Source organism: Colletotrichum lupini, chromosome 1 (assembly GCF_023278565.1).
Source record: "Colletotrichum lupini chromosome 1, complete sequence".
NCBI classification, from domain to species: Eukaryota; Fungi; Ascomycota; class Sordariomycetes; order Glomerellales; family Glomerellaceae; genus Colletotrichum; species Colletotrichum lupini.
Window position 1 is genome coordinate 1447291 of NC_064672.1, and position 24164 is coordinate 1471454.

Genomic DNA, 24164 nt, shown 5'->3' on the forward strand with positions numbered 1-24164 from the left:
ACCCCTTGCAGATATACCGAACTTCTCCTATTCCCACCACCCCATCGAATTCTTCTCTCTACCACGACGACTATAGTCAACTCGCCTCATAATGGCCTCTACCGATTCCACTGTTGCCAACGGCGCTGAGACTTCAGCTGCCCAGCGCCTCCTCCAAACCCATGCCGACCTGCACCCCACTGTCGAGGACGTCCCCGATGAGGATCTCCCCGTGAAGTCCGGCGACGCTCCTTCCTGGGCCGAGCCCAGCTCGAGCAGAGCTGCTAATAAGCAGAAGGAAGCCTCGGCCTCTGGAAAGAAGATCGACACCCACTCCCATGAGCTTTTCCCCGAGCTCGGAACCTCCAAGGGCAAGAGCGCTGGCCCCAACGTCACCCCCATCTGGGGAGCCAAGAGCAACGCCTCTACCCCCGCCAACGGTGTTTCCCGCTCCTCGACTCCCGCCTCGGGAGCTGCCACCCCCAAGATGTCGATTCCTGGCCGTAACGTCGAGACGGTTGTCCTGGATCCCCAGTTCATCCTCCCGCGCAACCAGCTTAAGCGCCCCATCCCTGATATCATGAAGGACATCAACCGCAAGTCGCGCGCCAACATCACTCTGTCAAACGGACCCAACGGAAAACTCAAGTTCGATGCCACGGGCCCCCAGGACGTTGCTCAGCAGGCCCTCAAGGACCTCGTCCAGCAAATTGGTACCAAGGTAGGTGGCCAATCCTTTCTCCTCCACGCGCCCAGGCTGACGTCCCATTTGAAGACTACCATCAAGGTTCCGATCCCCCAATCTGCCCGTGCTCACATCATTGGAAAGGGTGGCTCTGTCATCAAGTCCATTCAGGAGAAGTCTGGCGCCCGTGTTCAACTCCCTAAGGCGGAGGAGGGCAGCGGTCCCATCGACGAGGATGATGACTCCACCATCGATGTTCTCGTCGAGGGCAACGCTTTGTCCGCCGCTTCTGCTCGTAACGAGATCTTGAAGATTGCCGGAGATCGTACTGCCAACCTGAACAGCAAGCTTCGCGGCATCCCGGCTGAGTTCTACCCCTTCATTGCGGGCCCCGGAAACAGCCACATCGGCCGCTACGAGAACAACGGTGTCACAGTCCGCGTTCCTGCACACCAGATCTGGGCTCCTCGTGGCCGCAGCCTTGTCGCGAACGAGGGTGAGCGCCCCGTCTTCGTCCCTGCCGCCGACAACCACATTCAGCTTCAGGGTGACCGCGCTGCTGTCCAGGCTGCGCGCGCCGAGATCGAGCGCCGTGTTCAGGAGCTCCAGAACCAGCTTGCCATCGACCAGTTCAGTCTGCAGAAAGGTCGTCATCAGTTCATCGCCGGCCGCCGCGGCGAGACTCTCGACGATTTCTTCAACCAGACTGGTTGCACCATTCTCTTGCCGACTGACGAGGATGACGACTCTGTCACTGTTATTGGTCCCGCAGCTCAGCTCACCAAGGGTGTCGAGACTGCTATGGACAGAGCCATGAACATGCAGTTCTCCACTTTCGACATTGGCAGATTCCACAAGAACGCTCCTGGAGGTGTCAACACCCACGCTCGCAACGTCACCCGTTACCTGCGTCACCGCGATCTGTTCGACGACATTGAGAGTGCTCACAACACTCACATCAACACTCCGTTCACCTCTGCTGGCGCCTCGCCCTATGAGCTGTACGCTCGTGACGGCAAGAGCGTTCTCCAGGCTCAGTCGGCCATTGAGAAGCTTGTGCATGCCATTCCTCCTGCCAGAATTGCCCCGATTCCTGTTGACCCCTTCTACCACAACTACCTGGTGAAGGACGTCAGCCCTCGTATGAGAAACAGCCACGGCGTTCACGTCATCCTTCCTGAGTCTGGCGAGCCCGAGGCTCCTGTTCTTCTTGTCTTCGAGGGACCCTCTGCCTCCGAGCCCAAGCCTGAGATCAAGACCGGTCGTCCCTCTCAGGATGAGATCCAGGCCTTCCAGAAGGGCCTGGAGGAGGCTCGCAAGCAGATTTTGGATATCATCAACAAGCAGGAGCAGATCGCCTCTGCCTCAGTTGATGTGCCCCAGAAGTGAGTGTGTCGGACCCATTTGCACGAGCGTCCTAGCTAATTTCATTTCACAGGTTCCACGAGCGCCTCCGCCGCTTCATCAAGAAGGAGCAGGCCAACCGCGCCGACGACCAGATTCCCATCCGCGTTTCCTCGGTCGGCACCGTTGTCAACCTGCGTGGTCCCGCTTCTGCTGTCAAGAACCTCGAGGCCAAGGTCGTCGCCTTTGTCGAGCAAGAGAAGGAGGACGAGAAGGAACGTGGTTTCACCATGTCCTTCGACTTCCCCCAGAAGTACGCTAACCACCTTATCGGTAAGGGCGGCTCCAACATCAAGGAGCTCCGTGATCGTTTCGACGTCGAGATCCAGGTTCAAGATGGCCAGGTCGAGCTGAAGGGCCCCAAGGCCAAGGCTGAGGCCGCCAAGGCCCACATCAGCTCGCTGGGCCGCACTCTGGCCGACGAGGTCACCCACATCCTCAAGGTCGACCCCAAGTTCCACCGCGAGCTTATTGGTGCGGGTGGCAGCGTCACGAACCGCCTGCAAAGCAAGTACAAGGTCTTGATCTTCTTCCCCCGGTCCGGCAAGAACGCGAAGGACGAGGAGAATGCCGATGCCAGCAGCGATGCTGGCAAGCCTAAGCGTCAGCAGGAGCCCGACGAGGTCATTGTTCGTGGTCCCAAGAAGGGAGCCGATGAGGCCCGCGACGAGATCCTGTCTCTCCTCCAGTACCTCAAGGACACTTCCTTCACAGCGACTGTGTCTGTCCAGCAGAAGCAAGTTCCGTCCATTATCGGACAGGGTGGTGCTGCACTGGAGGAGCTCCGCGTGGCAACTGGTGCCAAGATTGATATCCCCAGTGCTCGCGATGCCGAGACTGTTGAGATTCTGATCAAGGGTACCAAGCCTCAGGTTGCTGCTGCTAAGAAGGCTCTCGAAGAGAAGCGAGATGTCTTTAACGACACCGTTGTGCAGACTATTGAGGTGGATAAGAAGCACCACAAGTCTCTCATCGGTTCTGGGGGTAAGATCACTTGAACCAATCGAATTTTGTAGCTTTAACTAACACTACCTAGGCGCCAACCTCCGCGACCTCGTTGTCAAGGCCGGTGGATCTGATGACCGCCGCGAGCTTGCACGCACCATCCAGTTCCCCAAGCAGGAGGCTGATGGCAACACTATCAAGGTTGAAGGCCGTTCCGACATTGTCAACAAAATCGTTGCACGTATCCAGGAGATTGTCGCAGAGAAGGAGAACCAGGTCACTGAGATCCTTGAGGTTCCCATCGAGAAGCACAGAACCCTGATCGGCCGTGGCGGAGACGCTAAGCGTCAGCTCGAGTCCCAATTTACCGTTTCCATTGACATTCCCCGTCAGGGTGATGGCAAGACCGGTGTCAAGATCACTGGTCGTCCCGAGAATGTTGAGAAGGCCAAGGAGCACATCGCCTCGCTCGTCAAGGAGCAGGAGGGAGAGACCCTCCAGGTGCCGCGCAGCCTTCACCACTCCATCTCCAACAACGGCCAATTTTTCCGCCAGCTCCGCAACAACCACCAGGTTTCGGTCGACCACGCTGGACAGGCCCTTCCTCCTAAGCCCAGCGCCGCCGCCAGCCGCAGCAACGGTGGTGCTTTGCCCTTGATCACCGATGACGAAGATGCCACCGCTGACGCCCACTCCTGGAAGGTTGTGGACAGCGCTGCTGGCGAGGATGGCGAGATTGCCTGGGTGCTTCGTGGCTCCCCTGAGAACCTCGAGAAGGCCAAGGCTGCGATCGCCTCCGCCATCGAGCAGGCAAAGAAGAACACCCACACCGGTTACCTCGTCCTGCCCGACCCCAAGACCTACCGCTATGTCATCGGCCAGGGTGGCAGCAAGGTCAACTCTATCCGCAAGCAGAGCGGTTGCAAGATCAACGTCCCCCGTAACGATGCTAAGGAGGATGCGATTGAGGTTATCGGTAGCGCCGATGGCGTTGAGAAGGCCAAGGACTTGATCCTCGAGGCTGTGAGAGAGGGACTTAGCTCCCGTGCGCCCCGAGACTAGAAGTCTGGACGTGAATCTCCGGCGATTGCAACAGAGGAGGGGTCTTACCAACACTTCAGGGACCAACTAAGCGCCCTTACTACGGAGTGGTTTGGCGATTCTCCGGAAGCAGAGCCACTTGAGTGGTAGAAAAGAACGAAAAAGGAAGCAAGGCGGCAGTAGTATCATGAGATGTATGTCGCCTGTCTTCCATGTGTATGGGCTCAAAGGGAGATGTAGTTATGCGTGAACAAAGTGATATATACACAACCATCAACAGAATAAAAATCTGGATCAAAGTTATCTGCTGTTCCTCAAAATGCTGCGCAAAGAATCTGTGAATGAATGTAAGGAAATGCTCTCTTGGCTTCTTGTGCAAGGGGGAAAGAAGGCCAAAGAAAAGGATCTTCGTCCGCTCACCGTCCTGAACCATGCTTCCCACTGCGTGGATTAACCTACTAATCAGCTTGAAGAGAACAAGGCAGGAGTTTTGCAATAGTGATTGGGTAATAGTGTACAGACATATCCAGATAGAATTATTTGGTACGTTGATAGGACAATGACCAATTCATGCCTTTCCTTTCCATCTCTTTCCGGTTTCCTCCCTCTCCCCTCCCCGCGACTCCGCTTCGCTTCGCTTACTTTCCATTACTACTCCATTTCCAAGCAGTACATGCCAACAAAGAGTTTGCTATCAGTACTTCCAAGCAATGACCATTTTAGTTGCCAAAAGCCTTATCCATCTGCTTCTTGTACTTATCCTTGATCGCTCTTCTGTTCACCTTTTGTGTCGCAGTGACGAGACCCTAAGAAACCAACTTATTAGATGCTGATGAATGGAGCGAGGGGGGATCTTTGGGGGGAAGGGGGGAGACTTACGCTATCGGGTGTCCACTCCTCCTCGCAGAGGACGACGCCGCCGACAATCTCAAGACCAGAGAGTCCAGCCTTCTTTCCGTTGGAGATGAGATCCTTGAGAACGGCGTCGACGACTTTGCTGTCAGTGTGCATGCTGTGCTCATCAACACCAAGCTTCTTCGCCTCCTCGGCGAGGACCTTTTCATTGGGAGCCACGACGGCGATGGCGCGGGAGTGCTCGCCGTCGCCGTAGACCATGATGTTGGCGACAAAGGGGCTGCCGCGGTAGACGGATTCCATCTTCTCGAGGGCAATGTACTCTCCACCCTGCATCTTGACGAGGTTCTTGACGCGATCAATGACCTTGACGTGGCCGACCTTGTCGAACTCGCCAATGTCACCCGTCTTGAACCAGCCGTCCTCGGTAATGGCCTTGGCCGTCTCTTCGGGGTTCTTGTAATACTCCTTCAGCACGGCGGGTCCCTTGACCCAGATTTCACCCTGGGGAGGGTTGGAGTCGGCGTAGTAGTTCAGATCGGGGATGGACACGAGCTTGAGGTCAACAGCAGCGGGAATGGAACCAATAGCATCGGAAGTGTACTCCAGGGGGTCACCGAGGGCACCGTTGGCGGCTGTCTCGGTCAGTCCGTAACCTGTCAACATAGGCGCCAGGGTCATGGACAGGAAGTGCTTCGTCCCATCCGAGATACCGCTCGCGCCATTCATAATGAAGCGGAGACGACCACCCGTCAACTCGCGAACCTTCTTGAAGACGACATTGTCAAAGATGGTAGCGCCGGGAAGACCGTGCTTGACCATGAAAGTCTTATAGTTGAAGGCTCCCCAGAAGAGGGCCTTGATGAGAGGGCCAGAGCTGTTGACCTTGGCAATGACACCCTTCTTCACCGTCTCCCAAATTTGAGGCACACCAACCAAGGCCGTCGGCCGGAACTCGCGCATGTCACCAGCGCAGTTCTTGACCGACGTATCCGAAAGGGTTCTCGGGTTACCATAACCAAGGGTGCCACCCACGAACAAGACGAGGTTTTCCAGTACGAGCTCAAAGATGTGGGCCAAGGGCAAGTATGCCAGAACATATTCCTTGTTGCTGACACACTCTTCGACGCAGGTCCAGAGACCAGTAACTGAGCGTAACACTTAGCATCTGCAGTATATTGAACCTCAAGAAAGATGACTTACTCGCAGCCACAGTTCCAGCGTGAGTCATGGGCACACCTTTCGGCGGACCCGTGGAACCAGAAGTGTACATGATGCAGAACAAGTCCTCAGGCTTTGCCTCTACGGTCTCAACGGGGTTCTCCTCGCCTAATGCACGCACCTCCTCGATACTAACAAGTTTGATATCGGGGTTGGCCTTCTTGAAGGCGTCGACTTCAGTGCCATCGGAAAAGAGGGAGCTGTTGTTGTAGATGACAAACTTGACATTTTCGGCCTTCTTCAGAGCACCGCTTGCTGTCTTGAGGAGTTGAGGGTCGATGTACATAGCATCGGCATTGGACTGGAGCAGCGAATGCTCGACGCCGCTGGCGCCGAGGGTATCGTAAGCGGTGACAATAGAGATGGACTGGGAGCCGCAGGCGTGGGACATGGCCATCCAGTTTGCACTAGATTCCAGAAGGTCGGGTTAGCTTCTTCTCGGCAGGCCCAGACTCGGAGGGGTTCGAGTGCGGAGTGCTCGGGACCTTGGATCTGGGAGGATAGGTAGGACAAAGAGGGTTCTGCTCTCGGACGTACGTTGTGGTAGCGAATAGGTGGACTCTGCTTCCTTTGCTCAGACCCAGCTTCCGCAGGCCTGAGCCAATCTGGTTGATATAGGTGAGGAGGTCGGCATAGGTCAGGTAAGAGTAACGGGACAGCTCGAAATACTGCCACTCTTTTTCAACCTCTATGACCTCTCCATCGACATTCTTGGGGACCTTCTTCTTCTCCTTGTGAAGGTGCACGAGCTTCCTGGTGCCAACGGCAGGCTCGTTAGGGTAGACCTGGGCACTTCGCTTGACAATGTCGTAGACGGTGTGAACGTCGGGATGGGGTTGGGTTCGGAGACCATTCTTGGCTTTCCAATGGCGACGGGGAAGAGTCTCGCCCTCAACGCGCTCGTACCCAGGCGACTCGACAGAGAAGGGAGGTTTGTGCACCTGGTACAAGGGCATCACGCCCGTCGTGTAGTCTGGCATATCGGCGGCGGTGGGGTTCGTAGGGAATCTGGCGTAGAATAGAGCGGTGAGGATGGCGACGAGGAGGACGAGGACGGCGGTGATGTTGGACGGAATGATGGCAGAGTTCACGGAAGCAAGCCTAGGGAGGATGATGATGATGATGAACGGACACGGAATTGACGGATGGGCCGAGGCGGGGGAGGGAGCTCTGAGGTAAAGCTACGGGTTTCGAGGTGAGCTAGGTGAATGACGGCAGTAAGTTTGCAATTTTGAGGTGGTCGAAGAGGTTGGCCGGAAGGGTTGTATGGTCGGAGCTTTTCTTCTCGCAAATATTTGGCAAAGATGAGGGGGAACGTGAGACTTTGACAGAGCCGATGAGGAGGAGCTTCTTGGAAATGCTGGCTGTCGGCTGGGTTACGTAGCTGTATCCGTAGCTGTAGCTGTAGCTGCTGGCACACGAGACTCGAGAGCAGTGCGTCGAGTGAGTACGTGCGTGTGTGCGGGCAGGAGGCGCAAAAGTTACGTGCGCAGCAAAAGATGGGCAACGGGACTTTAATTGCGTCACGGTTGAGAGCTGGGGAGCATGGGGCATCCAATGGAATGGGGTCTGGAGCTGATAGACAGGCAAACAGCAGTGCAGCAGTGCAGCAGCAGCAGCAGCTGGCAGGGACTGCACTACAGGGTACTGAGGGTAGGGATGTCGCAGGTAGGTAGATCCGCCACCGGCCGATGCTTGGGTGGGTCTCCCGCGCATCAGGCAAGGTACGTATCTTTCATGTTGTCCCCCATCCCGAATTTCTGAGGTAATTCCCCTTCTCCCATTGCATATTGTCTGGGCACATCTCAAGCACACCTGTCCCTGGGGTGGGAATGCTGAGCCACTAGTCAAGCTCCCTGCCAGGCCGGGGCTGCATTTGTCTTGGTGGCCGCAGACATGAGAGCTAATTAGAGCTACCTCTGTCGATTATTATCAGCCTCTACGTTACCTTGCTTGCAACGTACGACGACAACGAGAATATGGATCGTGGACAGCCACGACGGCTTGGCTGCTTGGCTGCAGCTATGTACTGCAGAATCTGGTAATCAGATCTTGTTCCGGCGATTCCAGAGAGTCTCAGCATAGGGGCATATGACCTTTTTCTGGTCAGCCTTGGGCAATGTGGCAAGCTCTGGAAGCTGGAAGAGCCGGAGTGGCATACGTACGCCCGTGGCACAGCACTACGGAGTAGACAGCTCTTCTTCCTCCTCCTCAACCACCACACTTTACATCTGCAACGTTAGGTGCTCACCTGGAGAAGGATCTTACTTGCCTCGGCCTCACGAGTTTCAACAGCAGCGAAGACCGAGTGAAATGACAGCTTCTTGTGGGCCAAATGCAACCCGCCGGTCGCTGCTCAGTCAGGACCATTAACCAGCACCAGGGCCGTTGCTAGCGTGCGGATAAAAAAGAGGGGAGGAAACTGGGCTGCTCCTCCTCGGCTTGGCACGTTCCTTGGGTAAGATGCAAGATGCGAGATCGCTCTTGCCTGTCCTTTACCTTCTTCATTACCTTGTTTCGTGCTTTCCTATTGAGAATATGATAGGACCAATTGCTCTTGTGACAACTCTTTCCTGCCTATTTCATTTGTACTTAGGTATCTACTCTGAGTCTGTGTCATAAATCTTACTCGTTCTCAACACTTCATCACTTGGTCTTGGGCACTCTCCAGATGACCTTCATTCCCCGCCTATGCTGACAACTTGGCAACTTGTTCTCTCCAACAATTATCCCCAACGCTCAACAATGCTACACTCCATCAATGATGACGCACAAATACTAGACAATGAACAAGCACATGACAGAAGGCTTCGGTGTCGGTGGCAGCCCACGCTCGAGTCCGAGCAGGGAAGGTCGGAAAATGTCCAAGGTCAAAGGCTGCAGTCTGCAATCTGCAATCTGCAGAGAACTTCCGATGAAGACGGCGTACCCGTACCGCCCGAGGAAAGGTTTTGGTCCACATCTCGATATCGAAATGGGCTTTTGTTAAATTATCTTCTGCAGGCCTTTTGACTCGAAAAAAACCGGGACCGAACCACTCGCGCCGCGACGCCTGTTCAGAGTACAAACGAATACTCCGTAGATAACCCCGACCGCCACGGAAACACGGCTTCTTTGGTCTCGGAGCTCCTCTTGTCAAACCTCGCCTATCTACGCGACTCTGCTGACAACTGATAATGGCTGGGTTCCTCATCCGCTCACGTGCAAATTCCAGCCTCAATTGCTGACACATGCGGCGGACATGCGCCGACAGCCGAGGCCAGAGCAAAGAAAAAGAGGCTCCCTCCAGTGGGCTCCCTGGCATCTGAGTGCCACTGTGCCACTGTCTCTATCCACCTGCAGCCAAACCCTGCTTTGCTCCAACGATCCTGCTCTATGCGGACGGGCAGCATCTTGGGCATATCCCCAAACGACAACCCGTTCGTTATCCGAATTCCCTCCAAGACAGAGTTCGGTTCATCACACAATTTCAACCAACCGTCCGAGCTTCCTGTCTGCGATCCTTTTGCCTCTGACTTGCTACTCGCATCTCACCACTTTTGAGGCTATCCCCACGCTGCGAAACTGCCGACATATGTCGTGCTGACGCTCTGCCCAATCCTGCCGAGTCGTGCGCCTGAGTCAGACTTGGTCCTCGTCATGAAGAAAAGTCCACGGCCAGCCCGCATGAATGTCGCTTGAACGTTGGGGAAGCTATGGCCACAGTGAGCCACCAGTAGCTGAAGCCCGGCCCAGGAGTTTGCAACGTCTTCAGCTTGTTGTTCCAGCTTGATACTGGGAGCAGACCAGAAAACATCAAACCCCTCATATACACCATGGCGACGGCGTGCTTTGCGGTGGCCAAGGGGACTGTCATGGAAACCACAAAAACCAAACAAAGTGGTCGAACACGGCTCAGGTCAAGATCCGGACCGCACGCGGTGAGAGTTCATCGTGTGGCCGCCGGTCAAAGAGCAATTAATAGCAGCACTCCGTCCATCTCAATCTTACACACACACTTTATCTCTCCTCTCGATGCGGGCCGAGCGTTCAGACGGACCCGATCAAGAATCCGGTCCTCGAGGGAACTTGTCTCCTAGTCGGAGATCCATTCGGGCCCCTCATCCCGGTACAGCAAGCGGCCAGCTTTGCCAACCTCGAAATAAGTGTGAGTTGGGTAGGACGTCGGACAAAAACAATCACACAGCCAGAGACGTCCAGACACCATAATGCCTCCCAATATGCCAGCCCTGTGCCCCATTCACGCACGTGTGCTGCATCGTCAGCTTTGATAAACATGCCTCCCCAGCGTCGAGCCCGTCGTTGTGCTAGCGGGATCTACGCTGGTCTAACGGCTTACACTTTGGGACTAAAACAGCACCGCTCGGCACTCCCTCGTACCACAGGGCCGTGTGTTTAGCCTCATCCTCTACAGACAGGAACGCTGCACTCACGTAAACATGCAGCAATCTAGTGGCCCTGCCGTGTTGTAGGCAAGCCAGATGGTGTCCTCTGCTGCAACTAACGGCCATCGTAGTTCTAGAATGGACTTCCCCCATCGGACTATTACCTCCACCATCGTGTCTCTCCCGTCCCTCGCGCGACCAATCAGCTAACACCAGCGGCCGGACCGCTCGACCTCCGACCTCCGACCTTGCTGCACAGTTCTCGAAATATACTCGTCGTCACCAGTGTCACAACATTGAAACGCCCCTTTTGCAAGCCCCGAGCGTGCACCTACACAACGTGCCCCAAGAGCCACAAGCACAGAGACGCCCAAGGGAGGCCTGGGTCCTGTCGCCTGGCGGAGACTCTGAAAGGAGGCGGCGGGGAGGCGCACCTCCGAGACGTGTTGTCGGCACGGCATTGATGATATTAAGATAGAGTTATGTCGCAGCTGTTTCCCTCTCTCTTTCGAGATGAACTCCTGTCCTGTTTCCCGCCGATCTAGAGCTGCTGACTGGCTTCGAACACAGCCCCCCTGCTTCCTGTCTCGCGGTAGCCAGCCACCATGTCGCGATTGTGTGGTATGCGCCCTGAAGGGCTGGTGAGTTGCTTCCATTTCCATGGTCCTTGGCCAGCGTCCTGTAATATTGTAGCTAATGCTCGGCCCAGACGGTAGACTCGAGGTTCAGTCCTCTTCCGTCGATGTGTTTCTTCGATACCATCATCATCCCTTTACCGGCGTGGATTCGTCTGACAGTCACTTTCGCCCTTTTCCACTTCATTGTGCCGGTTCTCATCGTCGACAAGATTAAGCGATATACCGTGAAGAAAGAATGGCAGAGGCATGCTCAATTATCCGTCTATTTCTTCTCTATACTCGTCGTGTTTCTCATGGAGATTATGGAAATCGCCAGACTCGCAGAGATTCGCTATGCCATTGGCCTTCTTCCTTTCGTCTTTGCTGGCTGCGGCGTATGTGCAGTCATGCAGGCCACCCGCGGCATCAAGGGCAAGATTCGCAATTGGCAGGTGGCTAACATCATTTTCTGGATCATGAGCGTCGCTGTCACCATTATCAAGATCCTCACGATTCAGCGCTCAAGCATGCGATTCCCCGAGTTCCGGCGAATGGGAACCGACTATCCGACGACGCACCAGGTCCAGGACTTGGCCGTCATTGCCGGGTTCTACGTCCTTCTCTTGATCAACGAGATTGCGCTCTTCTTCCAGAAGACTTGGGAAGAGACTGTCGACGCTGAGAACATCAAAAAGCTCCGCCTCACCAGGTCGATCAGCGACCAAGCCCGCTACGATCTCACCCGGGCTATTGAGGAGGGCTACTACCCCTCGGGCGTCACGTATCTGACCCTTAGACTCGAGGGCGAATCTCAGAGCGAGAAGGCCGTCAGCAAGGACGACATTCTCAAGAAGACGGCCAGCATGGACGCTTCTATCGCAGGGTCGTCTTCCAGCGAGAAGACGGCTGGCAAGAGGCTCACGGATGAGGATTCCATCGAACCAGTACCCATGATACCCCCTAGCTTCAGACGCAACAGTGAGCGGTGGTCGTCGGCCATGACGCTCAAGGATGCTGCCGGAGATGACATGAACGAGAAGGTCGGCGGCAAGGACAACAACAAGAAGCGCGGCAGCGAGAGGTGGTCGAATGCCATGACAATCAAGGAGCCCACAGCTCTCCGTGACTGTCATGACAAGCGTGTGTCAAGCTTCGCCTCCCCGATGGTTGCCGACATCGACGAGATCACACCCCTGGACCCCCCTTCCACCTCATTCTCCAGATATGAAGACGAGCATGCCGCGCAGAAAGCCATGCTTCTCGACAGCCCCTTCCCCATGAAAGAACTTCCCGACAGGCGCTCCTTCATGCTCAAGCCCTCGCGCCCCAACACCGAGAGATGGTCCAACGCCATGACTCTGCGCGGCGAGCCGTCATCCGGCAGCGGCAGCCAGGAGCCTTCGCCCAAGGAGCATAAGGAGTATATGCCCTCGGCGCCCCCGGCCGCGGCGACGGCTCCGACCACGCCGGAGCGCAGGGCTTCGGCTAGCGAGCGGAACATGATGAGGAGATACTCTGACGCCTCCACACGGTCTATCAGGAGGTTTTCTGCACGCAGTGACCTCCGCGAGGCGGCGGCCACAGCGGCGGCGTTTGTGGATGGTGATGAGCCGCTCACTTCGCCAACGGAAGCGCATCCTTTGCAGCCGAATCACCACACGCCATAAATGAGCACAGCGATGACACCGCTACGAATTCTCTTACCACCTTGACGCAGATTGTTATCCATCATTCTCGAATGTTCGAGATGAGGGAGGCTAGTGTATAATGAAAAAATATGTAAATCCAACCACCAGATAGGTACCCGGGTAAAGGCGTCAATCGACTGGGCTTTGGGGCGCCGCCGGGCGAGGAGGCGTTTGGATCGGGTTCCCGTTTCTCCCTTTGTAGGTATCCTCCCCCATTTCACCAAACTTTCCTTTTTTCGAATGTAAAATCACACACTATTTAATGAGGCTATGGATCAAAGTCTCACAAGATCTTTCTTTCTTCTTTTTTGCAATATAGATCGACCAAGGGGGGATATAGGATAATTATCGGATGATGAGTGGCTTGTTTCCCAAAAATTGTGATGTGCTTGACCTATGCGACGCTACGGACACTACGGACGTCAATTGATGTTTTCCCCCCGGCGCTAAACTCGGTGTGAGGCTCCATTAGGTGTGGGATTAGACAGCTTGCAATATAGGCGTAGGTATTCGGGATGACGGCAAGACGGGTAGGCGTGGCGGGTAGGTTAGGTAGCGTAGGATGCGAAGGTGGCTTGCTTGGCTTGTATAGCTTTGACTGATGGGATATTCTTGTTGTGATAGGTATACGTACTCGAAGAACAAAAGGTTCAATGGACAGACATACAACCGAGATTCGACCTGAGCTTGGCATGGACATTGGCTTTGTGTAGGTACACACGTTACTATGATAATCCACTGCATTGTCGAGAAAAGTCTCGTCCCATTCTTGATGATTCGTGGATATGGTATTCAAAACACCCCATGGGTAGTCATCTTGGATTCGATCCATGGGGACACAAACCCATGGGTACACCCAAAAAACACTCACAAGGACCCAAATCACAATCACCCAAGAGGACTCGACCCCCAAATTTACCCACGAGAAACTCCAGATCCAATGATACTCGTGCTACGACACCTTATTTCTCCAAAGCCTTTCTCAGAATACGTTTTCTTTGGCGTACAAGCTTCTTTCACGTCAGGCAGGGCAAGGTTCGCCCCATGGACGCTAAGTTCAGTGCTCAAGGTCACGTCAGAACTGGGCTTCAACAGATAAGCATGATCTAGACTCACCTGCAATTCGATCCCGTCATACCGGTACCCTGTAGGAACCGAATCGCAATTCAGTCCCGAAAATCGAGTCCTTCTAGTTTGCATATCTCTCGATCAAGATGCGCATGTAGAACTCTTTCATTGTATAAACTATACTGTCGTGGCCTCATAGCGAATCCCATTACCCCCACACAAACAAAAAGGGGCTTTCAACAAACCGCCTAGACGCCATGCTTATAAAGCGCTCGAAACACATCGGCCTCTCTTTCGACTCAGGTAATACACACCCACCCACACACACAATCACACGCACATCATTGCCATGCTGGGAAAGCAACATACGCACATCCCCGTTCTATACATGAAAGAAGGAATGAGAGAAGTGCTTTCGAGATAATCCAGAATCTTTCTAGTACCTCGCCATGTGACATCCTTCTCCCCCAACTCCAATTCTCTATTACCACCACTTACTTCTCATCTCCCCGTCGACCGGCCGCCTTTTCTCCGGAAGAAGATAAGATACGGCACGTCGCTGCTGCCGTTTCTGAACACCGTATCGCTTACGTCAGACCCTCGTCCTGTCCCATCGATTCGAATGTGAGTGACTTTGGAATCGTTGATCTTGTACCAAGCCGCCGGGTCGGGGGTGTTGGAGTCTCTGACATAGGCGTAATAGTGTCCAGTACTGATGGATGATCCCGAGTGGACAATGACAGCGTAGCACTCATAGTCGAACGGGAGCTCAAATTTCTGGTCCGGTGGAGGACCCACCGTCTGGCGTTCTTCAGGCGGTATAAAGAACTCGTCGAGGTTGAATTTGTTGAAGTCCCACGTAATCTTGCTGCTGTCCTTTGATGCTCTACCGTACTCCGTGTAACTGAATCGTTTCAAAGAGAGACAAAATAGTTCAGGCATCCGTGCAAGCTTGGACTGTTTTCTGCCCTGTACCCTTTTCTTGCAGTTGTCGCATTGATAGTCCGCAAGAATTTCGGGTTCGAGTAACGACCTCACGCAGTCTTCAAGGGTGTGAAGCTTTGAGTTGACGGGCACCGAAAGAAAGTCGTAGTGAGACCAGGTGTATGTGCGGTTGTTGCACTGCGTGCAGACCACAGTCGAAAGCTCCAAGCCTCGCCAGTATTTGTCGACGATGGATAAGTTCTTCTTCTGATATTGACCCCACCACTCGTAACTGCCTTGCAACATTGATTTGCCGCCCCCCATTTGAGGCGGAGGGATATTGTCTGGTTCAGCGCGGTCTCGACGTTGATTTGTCTCGTCGTGGAGGTAGGTTAGGAGCCATGACATGAATTCTTGAGCATCCTGTTGTCGACTGCCACCGAACTCATCGCCCTTATCCTTGATGCGGCTCTTCTCGCAGACTGATCGAGAATAGTCCTGTTGCTAGTCAGCAGTTGTTACTCTGAGAAGGATGAGCAAGACAAACCATAAGCGTTTGAGCCTTCATAACGTCAAACTTGCCAGATTCTAGCCAGTGGAACAAGTTGGATAAGATCCGAGACATCAACTGGGGGTGATCATTCTTCTCGTCGGCCTTCCTTGGTACCTTGTACATGTTTTGCCACTCAAACGAGGCGAGCTCTCTGCCAAACCCAGGCGACATTCGAAGGACTTGGATTGTGCTGTTGGCATAGCACCACACACCAGGGTTGTTGAGACCTGTGATGTGCAAAGTATCCTTGGCGGCGTTTGCGACCGAGGGAGAATCTGGACGAGCAAGGGGACCCTGCTTCAGATTCCGGCCCTGAGCAGCCATAGCAATACCGGCGTGAGCCTCGTGATCATCCTGGGTCTGCGATAACCCACTGTAACTCGGACGAGGCACAGCCGGCGCGGGTCGAGTAGGCGGCGATGGTAACTCGGAGTAGATATCGCCATGATGTTGGGAGTAGCCATGGTTTGGCCGATCAGGGCTGATTGGCGACTGCATGGATTCCTGCTCTGTGGCTACCGCAGGGAATCTTCTCAAAAATTCCTCTGTACTGCGCACATGCATGAAACCGGGAGACCGCGCCGTCTCAATCTCAGCATGGTGCAGTGTTTCCTCCCAGAGCTTGACCTCTTCGGGCCTCAATGGCGTCACCTTGTACTTCCTGCTAGGCTTGGAGATGGAGATGGCAGGTTTCAACGGAGAACGAGCCATGGGTGCTCTAACAGCACCGGCAGTCTGTGAAGTGGCGAGGGCGCTTCTGCCCATGAGGTCGGTCCAAGCATCTAAGCCTCCTTGTAGCAGCTTAGGAGGGTTCTTCAAGTCTTTACCGTAGTTGAAGTACGTTAATGCGCGTTGAAGAGACAGTAAAGCAGCAGCGTCCATATCGGGAGAGATGTAGCGCGGTATTGAGTCCGAATCCTGGTCGTGAAACACCACAAGATCGAAAGCATCCCGCCTTTCGAAATGGTGGTACTCCTGAGGAGGCGAGAGGACCATGCTCTCGGCTATTTGCTCCGCTGTGATATTTCCTCGTAGGAGAATGCTAGGTTCAATGCAGATGACCGCTTGCGAAAGTATGTGGCCTTCGTCAAAGTCCTCTCGACCCCGAACATCGATAATTAAGACTTGTAGGGTTGCGGAGCCCCTTTTGATGTAGTTCATTAGATCGTCAGCAGTAATTGAATCGCCCTCGGGTATCGAAATGCTAGAGGTTCTGGAAGTAGCGGCAGCATTGGAGGCATTAAAGTAGTCGGCTGATGATCTACTAGCCGCAACGACGGTATTGATAGAAGCTGAAGAGCCTGTCCGACTGAACAGGCCCCTTGGTGTGCTCGAAGGCAGTGAAGCCGCTTCGTTGGATACAGTCCCCCTGGCCGGGCTGTAGATCGCATCTGGCATCTTGGGCAGATCTGGTAGGCTTGTCACGACGGCCACCTTTGGCTTGTCGGGCGGATCTGGCATCGCTCTTGGTCCTGCCGGTCTTGGGGGCATAATGGGGTGCGTCCGTATGCGGGGGTCCTGACCGGGCAATGCCACCGGTCCTCGCAGATTGGCGAAACGGGCAGCCAAGTCTTCGGCGGCCTTGCTTTTAGGAAGGCCAGAGCCGCCGGCCCCGGAACGTATCACGTTCCCATGCAGCGACTGGGGCTTCGGTTGAACCGCCGGCTTCGTTTTCGTTGCCGGCGACCCGTGGGCCTGCGTCCCGGCTTCGGCTCGTGTGGGGCTCAGGCCCGGGGGGCTTTGCGGTGTCCGCGGGCGGATGGCATCCCCGTTGCTGATGGAAGTTGGTCTTGATATGGTGGGTCTTACGCCCGTTTTCTGGTTATCCGCAATGATGTCGGCCTTGATCTTTTCAAAGTTTCCATGCTGTGAATCTATCTTCTTCATGAGGGCGGTGTAAATGCGGTTCAGATCCCCGCGGCCGCCCTTGACCGACACGGACTCGGTGTGCATAGGCACGTATTTGACAGCGATCAGGGAGGCCTTGATATACTCTTTGAAGGCCATATCGGGTCGACCAAAGTCACGAAAGGTCTCGGCTTGTCGCATGGCGTTGTCAGCCATCTCGAGGATTTTGCGCAAGGGTAGGTTCATGTCGATGTGAGGAGCTGTGGATGTGAGGTCATCTATATGTGGCAGCGGGGGCTTGCCGCCGCGGCCGGCAGAGCCCCCATCTCCGCCCATAGCGAAGGTATGTAATCCGGAGCCGTTGGATAAGACCGGACCGCCGCCGCCGCCGAGGACGGTTCTGGTGGCTGAAGAGGCCGTGGAGCTCATGTGAACGGAAATGGATGTCTTGGAATCGGGTATGGAGCTTGAATCATGTCGTTGTAAGCGTGGTGGCTCGGATGCAGGGAAAGGAAGCTATCGCTGGTGATGTCGAGGAAGTGTGGAAATCGGAGGCGTCGAGGTAGGTCGGACGAGGACGAGGACAGGACGGGGACGCAACGATAGTTGGCGCCGGGTTCGTCATGAGTGGCAGTGACGCAGACTAGGTAGTTTTGTAGAGGTTTGTGTTTGGCCGCAGGATGGTTTATTTGGGTACTGCAGGGCGAGGTTGAATAGACATTGTTCTCTAGATTGAGACGAAGCTCGAAAAGAAGGGTCGTGGTGTGGTTGGGTAGGATGGGCGAAAGGAAAGAATGTCAGTCTTTGATGGATGAAGTTGGATTGGCAGGTGCGCAGCGGTCCTGTGAAAGCCAGATGGTCCGTGGTGGAGGGACAGCCTCGCTCGCTGGCGCTAACAGTTTCAACAATAGCAAGACATTGTGGAGAGGAAACGGTACCGTTGCGGCGGCTGTGCTGGGGAGGGGTGACTCGGTACCTTTTCCGACAGGGCCCGTACTCTTTCTCCAGGGCGTTGCGCTGCAGAGCAGGGGAATAAACCACCTTCCACCACAGTGGAGGCCATCTCACTGACGCATCCGGACTGAACAGCGGTTCGGGCACTGGAACTGGCGGGCAGTGCCCTGCTTCTTGCCCACCTCAAGTCACCCGGCCCCGAGTTTTGAGCGGCGACTTGCACTGACGGAGATGATCCACGTCCTTGGCCTTGACAACTCATATATCATGCAGCGCCACAACCAATATAACTTGGCTTATGAATGCCCACTTTAGGCAGTTGAGTTGTTTATTGCCTTTGATGAGAGTATCTGCTCCGAAACTAAATTACATTGTCTATTGCTGAAGGCCTACCGGAAAAGCATAAACTGGAAGTTGGTGACTATGCCTCCCAGGAAGCAGAGTCAGGCCTGGGTAGGTGAGGTATCTAATGAGGTCCCTTGATTACGTAGCTGCCAGCCCACATGCCCAGTAGCGTAAAGCAAGTCACCTCACAAGAGTCTCCTTCCCAACTCGAAGCCTCCAGTTCAGCCTCAAATGGCACGCGCCACAGATGCTCCACCGCCATCTTCATAGAGGATACGTACTCCGTGCCTGCTCTGGGGGAAACGGGAACGAGCTGAGGTGGGCAGCTGGCCTTGCCAAAATCCCATTCCCTCCCCCCATTCTCAATAGTACACTGTTTCTTTGGGTTTAGCGCGGAGACCTCCGTTCGTCACAGGGCCGTGTTCCAAGCGGAGCAGCCACGAGTCCGCGACGACAGCAACCTGAAGATGCAATAGGTATCCGTAGTTAGACTCCTCCAACCCAAGGCAGCGACTCTAAATCCACCGTCCATCCACTGCCCGACACATTCCAACCCCTGCTCATTCGTACTAAGCCAACGTAACCCAGCGGACCTTGTCTGTGTTCGACACCACTGCCCGCAGCTGCCCACGCCTCCACTGCTCTAGCCTATGCCGACTACGCCTAAGCCTGCTGCATCTCCAACTAGGCCTTACCTTACTGTGTACGCACACCCGACCCTGAGGCTGCCGCATCTGGGCAACCATTAGAAACACACACAAGCTTTCCTCTTTGCCTTTCATCCACATCTCCTACATACGCGCAACCCATCTGGCCCGCTTTACGTACGACGACAAAGACGACGACAGCCTCGCGATTGCGCGCCCGCTTTCTCGAGCTAGATAAACCATCCCGACGATCGATAGCCGCCTGTTTGCTCTAACTCCCCGCCCGACAAAACATTTCCAGCCTTCAAAATGATGGGCTGGTGGTCCAGCTCGGCCAACACGGCCTTGGACGAGCAAATTGAGAAAGCCACAGGCAGCAGCTTGTACGACTCTCTGCCATCCGTTGTCATGCTCTTCTAACATTGACACAGGGAGGATATCGCCCTGAATCTCGAGGTCTCTGATGTCATCAGATCAAAGACCGTTCAGCCTAAGGAGGCCATGCGCTCCTTGAAGAGGCGCATCGGCAACAAGAACCCTAATACCCAGCTGAGCGCACTGAATGTAGGTCATCGTTGCTGCCTGATCACGCTTGACTGAACTGACTCTGTCCGCCCGCAGCTCACCGACACGTGTGTAAAGAATGGAGGCACCCACTTCCTCGCCGAAATCGCCTCAAGGGAGTTCATGGACAACCTGACCTCCCTCCTTCAAGCTGTCGGACCCGCCGCCGTTAACCACGAAGTCAAGCAGAAGATTCTCGAGCTGATACAATCTTGGGCCGCCGCCACCGAAGGACGCCTTGAACTGGGATACATCGGAGAGGTCTACAAGACATTGCAAAGGGAAGGTCATCAGTTTCCTCCTAAAATCAGCGTCTCCAGCAGCATGATCGACAGCAGCGCGGTAGGTTCTCATCCACGGCTATGAATCTTCCCAGCCCAAACTGACAAGCTTCTCAAAGCCCCCCGAGTGGGTGGATTCAGATGTCTGCATGCGATGCCGCACCGCCTTTACCTTCACGAACCGAAAGCATCACTGCCGAAACTGCGGCAACTGCTTCGATCAACAATGTTCGGCCAAGTCGCTACCCCTCCCCCACCTCGGCATCATGCAGCCCGTCCGCGTCGACGACGGCTGCTACGCGAAGCTCATGGACAGATCGGCCAAGGGAGGTGCTGCACCACCTTCGCCGCTGTCGCAAGACCGATCTCCCACCTATCCTTACAAGACACGAAGCACATCGGCCATGCAACCACGCAACGCCCGCGTCGACGACGCATTCGACGAGGACCTGAAGAAGGCGCTAGCTATGAGCTTGGAGGAGGTCAAAGGCTACTCTCAGGGCTACGTTGCACCTACGGCCAATGGTCCCTCGGGACCCAAGGTCAACGGCAGCTCTGCGCCTGCAGCATCGTCTGGCGCGGATGAGGAAGATGACGACCTCAAGGCTGCCATCGCCGCTTCGCTAGCTGATATGGAGGAGCAGAAGCAAAGACATGCGGCAGTCTTGAAGGAGCACACGTCGAATCCCGGACCAAACCCTACTCAGCAGTTTTCTCTGCCCAAGAACGATTACGAGCTAACACCGGTTGAGGCTGAGAACATTAACCTTTTTGCAACTCTCGTCGACCGCCTGCAGACACAACCCCCCGGCACCATTCTGCGCGAGCCTCAAATCCAAGAACTTTACGATAGCATCGGCACACTGCGGCCTAAGCTTGCCCGTACTTACGGCGAGACTATGAGCAAGCATGGTAAGTACCCCTGGAATTACAGGTGTCCGTCTCTGTCTTCTCACACAGCCTCTAGACACACTACTCGACCTACATGCCAAACTTTCCACCGTTGTTCGCTACTACGACAGAATGCTAGAAGAGCGCCTGTCCAAGGCATACAGCCAGCACGCAATTGGGGGAGGATACAATCTCCCCCCTCGCCAGTCTGGCGCTTACCCTACGCTGCAAGGCAGTGCACCTGGGGGTGCCGGCCTGGCCGAGAATTTCTATACCGGATCACAGCAGATGGACTACGGCCACGCACCGCCACCTCAGGCCTACGCACAACACCCACAGCACACTCCACAACCTCAGTACGCGACTTTTGACAAGCGCGCATCCATGGCTGGTCCGCCGGGAGGACCGTATCCTGGCCAAGAGCCTCAAAGAACGGATAGCTGGAGAAGCGGAGCTGGTCCCGTACCTGACGGCCAATACGCACCCCAGCAGTCTTATGCTCCGAGCGAGCCGCCTCAAGCAAATCACCAGAACCAGCCAGGTCAACCTCCGGGCACCCCTTCGGCAGACCCCAACGCTTCTTATTACTTCAACCCTCAGCAGCCTAGCGCACCTCCTTCTGCTCCGCCGAACGCGGATCCTAACCCATCGCCATACCCGAATCTTCAGCAGCCAGTGCAATACCGACAGGCCATGCCACCCCAACAAACACCTACTCAAACGCCTGCCCAGCCGGAACAGCCCACGCAACAACAGGCTCCGCCCCAGCAGCAAAGCTACTGGCAACCATCAGTACCGCAGCAATCGGCGCACCCTCAACAGCATTGGCAAGGCCAGTACAACAGCGGATATACCCAGGAATCATTTCCGTCTGCTCCGCAAAACGCACCTAAGCAGCCGGCAGTGGAGGAGAGTCTCATTGATCTTTGAAAGACAGGAAAGTAATCAGGAAGCATGCAGGCCATTAGCTCTCGGCGTTTCAGGGTCAGGGAGAGCCCAACACTAGCATCTTCAGACTTGAGAATGAGCTACAAAATGAAAGTTTTATTGGATCATAATTACTGTCCAACTTGTGACTGTGATGTTGATAATGGACCCTATGTGAAGACTCAGGTCGGAGCATCCAGGCAAGGGCTTATGTGAATGATTAATCTAGCATTACCTTACTAACACACGGACGCGGGTGAATACCACGTTCAGAATCCCCCTTTAACATGTACATTTCCAACACAGGCTTCCCGCACGTCAACTTTGCGTGCCTAGGCCATGACTGTAGCCCTCTTAACTATCTTACTCTGTAATTATCCTCGCCCGTCACGAGCCTTCTCAAACGATATTAAAGCGCATCATCAAAGTCAACAATTCCTTCTGACTCACAATTTCCGCCGGGGAGCAAATCTAGAAGTAGAAATCCATTCCACCGGCTTTTGACCGTAGGTAAGGTAAGGCGAGGTAAGGTAGCCGGCCACCCGCCCCTCTTGCCGGACCAATCATGCAGAAGAAGCAACAAAAGCCCGCGTCCAACCCCCTCCGGCCAACCACGGCACGGCGCCAGCGCGGCGTGAGACTCCACTTTCCGCTCCGGTCATCGGCGCCGAATGGTGCGACTGCGGACCGCTATTACAGCAGCTTAGCTTTCAAGCATTCTTGAAACCAGCAACGCGAAGCGCCGCAACACAAGGCAAGGCACCGTAGAAGGCCCCTATGGCAACCCACGTGGAACCCGTCCGGTGTCATGATTTCTCTACTCGGGTGTCTGCTTATTAGTTTAGGTGTGTTCCGACGCCCGTCCCAAGGTAAAGGCGGTTCATCTGAGTCATTTCTAGACACAGGCTGAACAGACTTTCCCGTTCCCTCCACCGGACTGCCCACACCCACGCCAAACAAGGAAACTTTCCCGAGAATTGGGGGGTGGAGGGACGCATTACGTAGCTCATCCTCTCAACTTGCTAGAGCTTTCGTTTATATATAATTGGATCGTGAACCATCCGAACATCTGTCGAGAACCCCGTCTTTCCCATTTCCATTGTGAAATTTAGAGATTCAATTAGACTGAATGCTACTTTTTTCACTTTCTGTTTCTCACTAGAATCAAAGACACTGTGTAACAGCATACACACAAGCATCTTGCCCCGCCACCCCGCCAATTCATCTCAAGCTCGTCATCATCATACCTGAAGAAAAGTTCAAAAAAACCAACCACAACCTCAAACAAAATGCCAGTCCAAATCCACCTCGTCCGCCACGCCCAAGGCTTCCACAACCTCTCCCTCGAAAACGAAGCCCTCCGCGACCCCCTCCTCACAGAAAAGGGAAAACAGCAGTGCGCCGACCTCCGCGCCGCCTTCCCCCACCACGACCGCATCACCCACCTCGTCGCCAGTCCCCTCCGCCGGACCCTCTACACCTGCCTCCTCGGCTTCGGTTCCGACTCCTCCTCCTCTGGCTCTCCGGGCTCCTCTCTCAAAGTCCTCGCCCTGCCCGAGGTACAAGAAGTCTCCGACGCGCCGTGCGACACCGGCTCAGCCATCAAGGACGTTGAGGCCGAGTTCGCCGGCCGCGTGGATTTCAGCAGGGTGCCCGAGGACTGGATCGACAAGGCCGGCCCCGGCTCGAGATGGGAGCCGACGCTGGAGAAGCTGGAGGCGAGGTCTGCCGAGGCGAGGAGGGCGCTGAGGGAGCTCGTGGGCGGGGATGTGTCGGGGGACGCGCAGGTCGTGGTCGTCACGCACGGTGGCATTTTGCACTTTTTGACGGATGATTGGTATGGGATTGCTCCCAAGAAGGGTACGTGTTTTTCTCGTTTTCGAGATTCTTTATTTGTTTCTTGAATGTCTTCTATGGACACCCCGATGGCATGGAGTTGAGTGAGATGGGAGCCGTTCACTAATTCTAAGTGTAGCAACTGGCTGGGAAAACACCGAGTACAGATCGTACGAATTCGAAGATGCCACGGGACAGGACCCCAAGGCCCTCCTCAAAGAGACGCAGGAGAGCTGGCAGCGCCGTAAGGGCGAGGACACCCGCCCGACGCCTGAGCAACAGGCCGAGCTCCGCCAAACCTTCTATCGTGAAATGGAGCCGTATCTCAAGTACAGCCCCGAGAGAGGCTGGATGCAGTAAGTGGCAAGAGGGGCAGGGCAAGCACTAGACGGTTCGTTGCGTGGGAGGACAGAAATCATGGTCTCGACATTGTGGGGGCCTCTCTATTTGCATAGTACACAGCTTGGTATAATCCCAAACACCATAGACCTATCTAGAACCTTTTT

At 54.9% G+C, this 24164-nt stretch overlaps 5 protein-coding genes across 5 annotated transcripts; 3 read left to right on the forward strand and 2 right to left on the reverse strand.

The window, feature by feature from the left end:
- Nucleotides 1-91: 91 nt before the first annotated feature.
- Nucleotides 92-4204, forward strand: CLUP02_00403 (KH domain-containing protein; the record flags this gene model as incomplete). The annotated part of the gene is made up of 4 exons (XM_049279452.1): nucleotides 92-2049; nucleotides 2103-3052; nucleotides 3105-4036; nucleotides 4076-4204. 4 exons carry the CDS (start codon nucleotides 92-94, stop codon nucleotides 4202-4204), a joined length of 3969 nt encoding a protein of 1322 aa, XP_049135409.1.
- Nucleotides 4205-4773: 569 nt separating this feature from the next.
- On the reverse strand, nucleotides 4774-7684 carry CLUP02_00404 (AMP-binding enzyme; the record flags this gene model as incomplete). The annotated part of the gene is made up of 5 exons (XM_049279453.1): nucleotides 4774-4860; nucleotides 4934-6057; nucleotides 6113-6537; nucleotides 6668-7311; nucleotides 7454-7684. 5 exons carry the CDS (start codon nucleotides 7682-7684, stop codon nucleotides 4774-4776), a joined length of 2511 nt encoding a protein of 836 aa, XP_049135410.1.
- Nucleotides 7685-9306: 1622 nt separating this feature from the next.
- On the forward strand, nucleotides 9307-12799 carry CLUP02_00405 (uncharacterized protein; the record flags this gene model as incomplete). Its single annotated transcript, XM_049279454.1, has 9 exons — nucleotides 9307-9331; nucleotides 9384-9584; nucleotides 9675-9802; nucleotides 9850-10050; nucleotides 10164-10277; nucleotides 10317-10506; nucleotides 10584-10963; nucleotides 11112-11156; nucleotides 11225-12799. The coding sequence occupies 9 exons, from the start codon at nucleotides 9307-9309 to the stop codon at nucleotides 12797-12799; spliced, it is 2859 nt and encodes a 952-aa protein (XP_049135411.1).
- A 1590-nt stretch (nucleotides 12800-14389) lies between these two features.
- Nucleotides 14390-17642, reverse strand: CLUP02_00406 (ubiquitin carboxyl-terminal hydrolase; the record flags this gene model as incomplete). Its single annotated transcript, XM_049279455.1, has 2 exons — nucleotides 14390-15310; nucleotides 15360-17642. The coding sequence occupies 2 exons, from the start codon at nucleotides 17640-17642 to the stop codon at nucleotides 14390-14392; spliced, it is 3204 nt and encodes a 1067-aa protein (XP_049135412.1).
- A 1826-nt stretch (nucleotides 17643-19468) lies between these two features.
- Nucleotides 19469-24113, forward strand: CLUP02_00407 (VHS domain-containing protein; the record flags this gene model as incomplete). Its single annotated transcript, XM_049279456.1, has 15 exons — nucleotides 19469-19542; nucleotides 19591-19723; nucleotides 19781-20065; nucleotides 20124-20916; nucleotides 20972-21798; nucleotides 21864-21936; nucleotides 22096-22150; nucleotides 22238-22332; nucleotides 22394-22496; nucleotides 22553-22627; nucleotides 22722-22806; nucleotides 22900-22923; nucleotides 23007-23682; nucleotides 23798-24014; nucleotides 24071-24113. 15 exons carry the CDS (start codon nucleotides 19469-19471, stop codon nucleotides 24111-24113), a joined length of 3558 nt encoding a protein of 1185 aa, XP_049135413.1.
- Nucleotides 24114-24164: the final 51 nt, after the last annotated feature.